The 3,877-nt window shown below is 64.0% G+C and overlaps 1 protein-coding gene across 1 annotated transcript in view; it reads right to left on the bottom strand.

Annotated features, from left to right (window-relative positions):
- Window positions 1-3,323: 3,323 nt before the first annotated feature.
- LRRC4B (leucine rich repeat containing 4B) overlaps window positions 3,324-3,877 on the bottom strand; it is a 41,873-nt gene continuing 41,319 nt past the window's right edge. Inside the window, exon 3 of the mRNA XM_007957640.2 lies at window positions 3,324-3,875. Within this exon, the coding sequence (XP_007955831.1) occupies window positions 3,324-3,875 (552 nt within the window). The remainder of the gene's footprint in view (window positions 3,876-3,877) is intronic.

The raw sequence follows: 3,877 nt of genomic DNA, 5'->3' as shown, positions 1-3,877 counted from the left end.
GTGGGGGTGGGGGTGGGGGTGGTGGGAGTGGTGGGAGGGTGAGTTGCTGGTTTGGGACCCAGGGCCCCGCTTGGCCCTCACTCCATCCTCCTCCCAGGCACCCTCCTCCCTTCCCGCCGGTGTGGGGAACTTCCTCGGCAGTCCCCCGCCCCTCTTCGCCCAGCCAGGTTGCCATGGAAACTGCATCCCGCTTGGGCTGCGGGTTGAGAGGGCTGGGAGGGAGCGGGAGGAGCTGGCGACGGGACTCTGGGGGCACAGCTTGGCCATCTCTCCCGTTTCTCCCTCCGCTTTGGCACTACTTTGTCCATTAAAGAAAAAGCTGCCGCAGGTGGATTCTGGCTCCTGGCGACCCCTGGCGATCCCTGTCCGCGCTCCTCCGCCGCCTTCCCTGCGCTTCTTTCTCTCCCTCAGATCTCTCTCCCCCGTGTCTGTCTGTCTTTCTCTAGCTCTGTCTCCAGCCCACCCTGCGCGCGCTGCGTCTCCCCTCTTGTCCACACCCCACCTGGCTGGCCCTCAGTGGCCTCAGCCGGGCAGCCCCTCTGCTCTCCAGCCTGCTCTAGCAGCCACGCCCCTTCCTCAGGGGGCCCCACGCCCCGCCCCACGCCCCGCCCCTTCCTTAGGGGGTCCCACGCCCCGCCCCTGACCCTCCCCACGCCCTTCTCTTTCCCGCCCCGCCCCCTCCCAGCACCGCCCCCCGGACCTCCCGCCTTCTTCCCATTGCCCTTGGGTTCCCCTTGACTTTTCACCTTCTAAACGCCCCACGATGCCTCCAGTCACTCCCCAGCCTGCTCCATCCTCATCCCCGTGCCCGTTCCTCCCTCCACCCCCGCAGGGGCCAAGAAGAATTCCTGAGGCCTGGGGAGTCCTCAAGTGCCCCCCAGAACTCGTCCTGCCCGGCCGCTGCGGCCGCTGCGCCTCTTGGGTGCCCGGCACGGAAATGGCGGAGGCGGCAGCCCCGTGCCGTGCCTCCAACCACCACCTGGTACCCGCTGCAGTGTTTCCATGGCAACCAGGATCAGCGCTGAAAGGGACCGCCAGGGAAAGGGAGCGTGAAAGGGAGGCTGGGAGGCGGGTGTGTGTGTGTGTGTGTGTGTGCGCGCGCGCGCGCGTGAGGGGGGGTGGTCCCAAGCTGACAGGCGGCGCTGGCAGCGGCAGATAGTCGCAGACTGATAGGGCCCAGACCCGAGACACCTCGCCGCCTGCAGTGGCTGCCAGGCGGATAAGGGGAGAATGAGCTGTGGGAGCCCCACCTGGGGGCCCAGACAAGACGCTGTGGGGCCAGGAACAGCCGGGGAAGAGGTGCTAGCACGAGGACCCCAGCAGGCTCCCCAAACAGGCCCTGCCCACGCGCCGAAGGTCACTTGACCCGGGCTGGTGTCCCGCAGTGTCTGCCCAGGTGAGGGGAGCAGGGTGGCCTGGAAGGGCCTACCCTCTTGTCTTTCACAGCTGTCAGGCCCTGATGGGCTCTGGTCACCCCTTTGTCCTCAACCTCTGGGCAGCTCGCTCCTCCTCTCTCTTGACACCTGGGCGCCTCCCTGTCGTCCTCAGACATCACACAATCTGCCCACCCCAGCCGCTGCCTCTGACCAAAGGGTCTGTCCCTCGGAGCAAGCCGTGGCCTTTCTAAGCTGTGCACTGTCTCCTCCGCGCCCCAGGCCTGGACCGCGTCCCCTCTTGCGTCTTCACCAGAAAATAACGCGCAAACACAGCTTCTCTCAGGCCACGTGGCCTCCCCCACGGCTGCCGGGCCTCCCATCCCCCCACAATCATAGCTCCCCCTCCCCAACCTCCTTTCTCCTGAAGCAGTGTCTTGAGTGGCTTCCGGGTTGAGACCAGAACGCCCTGGTTCACCACGCCCAGAATAACCAGACCCATGGCGACCCCTTGTGTTACAGAGTAGAACTGCCCCACAGGGTTTTCTTGGTTGCAGTCTTAACAAAGCCTTGGTGGCGCAGTGGGTCAGCGCTCACCTGCTAACCAAAGGGTTGGTGGTTTGAACACACCAGCAGCTCTGCAGAGAAAAGACCTGGTAATCGGATCCCGTGAAGATTCAAAACCAGACCAAACTCACCGCAGTTGAGCCGAATCTGACTCATAGCGACCCCTCCTTGGGTTTCCGAGGCCATATCTCTACCGAAGTAGATTGCCTAATCTGCCTTCCGAGGAGTGGGTGGTGGGTTTGAACCGCCAGCCTTCTAGATTACAGCCTAGGAAAGCCTATGGGGGCAATTCCTACTCTGTCCTCTAGGGGCGCTGTGAGACAGAATGGATGGCACCTAACAAGAATCTTTATAGAAGCTCATTGCCAGGTCTTTCTTGAGCAGCACCAATAGGTGGTTTTGAACCATCAACCTTCAAGATAGTAGCCAAGCATAAACTGAGCCACTCAGGGTCCTCTGTGAAGTGAGGGGGATGTTAGCTACCAGTGGCCGGCGAGCGGTGGGGGACTAGGCCTGCCCTGGGGCTTCAGGTCCCTGCTGGACCCTACATAGGCGGTGGAGGGGCCATGTCACCCAGGGAGTACCCGGCCCTGCCCACCTTCCGCTCCGGGTGAGTTCTTGGGCCTCTCACCCCGCCCCCAGCTCAGCCTCCATCTTGTTTCCCTCTCTTCCATGCTTTTGTAACCCCAAAACAAATTTTTTTTTTTTTTTTTACTTTTTCCATTTTTTTTTTAAAGTAATTACAGAGCAGGTAGTCGTTGACACAAACCCCCCTTCAGTATCAAAAGAGTCCGTGGGACGGGTTGGGGCAGGGGCGAGGGCGACGGGGTGGGGCTGTCCCCCCTCAGCCAAGGGGAGGGGGGGCAAGGGCAGGTGTGGAGCTTAGCGCTGGGGTCAGGGACCAGAGTGTCGGGGACCAGGGTGTCAGGGAGGTTCGGACGGCGCTTTCTGTCTCTTAAGTTTCCAGGGCCGAGAGGTGGGAGGGATGGGCAGGCTTCAAACTGCAAAAAAATGAACCGTCAAAGGAGGGGTGGGGGGCGAGGGGTAGGAGACCCCTTCAAAAAAGCTCCTCTCTCCTCTAGAAGAAGGCGGAGGGCCGGGCAGGGCGGTGGGGAGAGCGAGGAGGAAAAAAATCCCAGGTGGCCCTTCTCCTGAATGCTTGGCGGCCAGGGGCGCGCGCAGCGGTGGAAGGCCTCCCAGGGAACCCCTTCCCGGAGGCGGCTGCGTCCTCGCCGCCCGGCCGCTGGGTGGCGTCTAGGAGCAGCTGGGGCTCCCAGCAGGCCTTGCCCCACCTGTCCCGCAGTCCGGGCGGGCGGGGCCCAGGAGCTGTGGCGCATCCGGCCCCTGCGCCCTGGCGGAGCGCAGCGCCCCCCGCGGCCGGCTTCAGATCTGTGTTTCTTGCACGTTCTCCTTGGAGCCGCTCTTGAACAGCAAGGGTTCGTGGATGGAGTTGAGGCCCGGCGGCCCCTTGCCCCCGCAGCCCCCGCCCCCGGGGTTGCTGCTGTAATGCGCCTTGAAGGCGGCCGCCACGTAGTGGTGATGATTGAGGTGGTCGCGCTCCAGGGCGGGCAGGGCCAGGTGGCTGTCCCCGCCCACGCCGCCCCCGCCCGCCACGGCGGCGGCGGCGGCCACGGACACGGCCGAGGCGGCGGGCAGTTCGTCCTCCACGTTGATGATCTCCACGGTGCGCGTGGGCCCGTGGTGCTTGTGGAGTTGGTGCTGCTTCCGGAGCTTGTAGAATGCCACCAGCATGACCGCCGCCATGAAGGTGATGGCCACGAAGCAGCCAATGATGATCTTGGTGGTCTTCATGACGTCATCCAGGTCCTTGAGGGCGTTCTCCGTCACATCCGTGATGGGCACCGTGAACGCCTTCTCCGTGGGCCGCGAGGAGCGCGGCGCGGGCGCCGTGGTGGACGAGGCGGCGGCGCCCCCCG

The sequence above is a fragment of the Orycteropus afer genome, unplaced genomic scaffold (genome assembly GCF_000298275.1).
Source record: "Orycteropus afer afer isolate SDZICR_OR568_19922 unplaced genomic scaffold, OryAfe1.0 scaffold00766, whole genome shotgun sequence".
NCBI classification, from domain to species: domain Eukaryota; kingdom Metazoa; phylum Chordata; class Mammalia; order Tubulidentata; family Orycteropodidae; genus Orycteropus; species Orycteropus afer.
The sequence above is the reverse complement of the archived record's forward strand: the minus strand, read 5'-3'. Positions and strand labels throughout refer to the sequence as shown.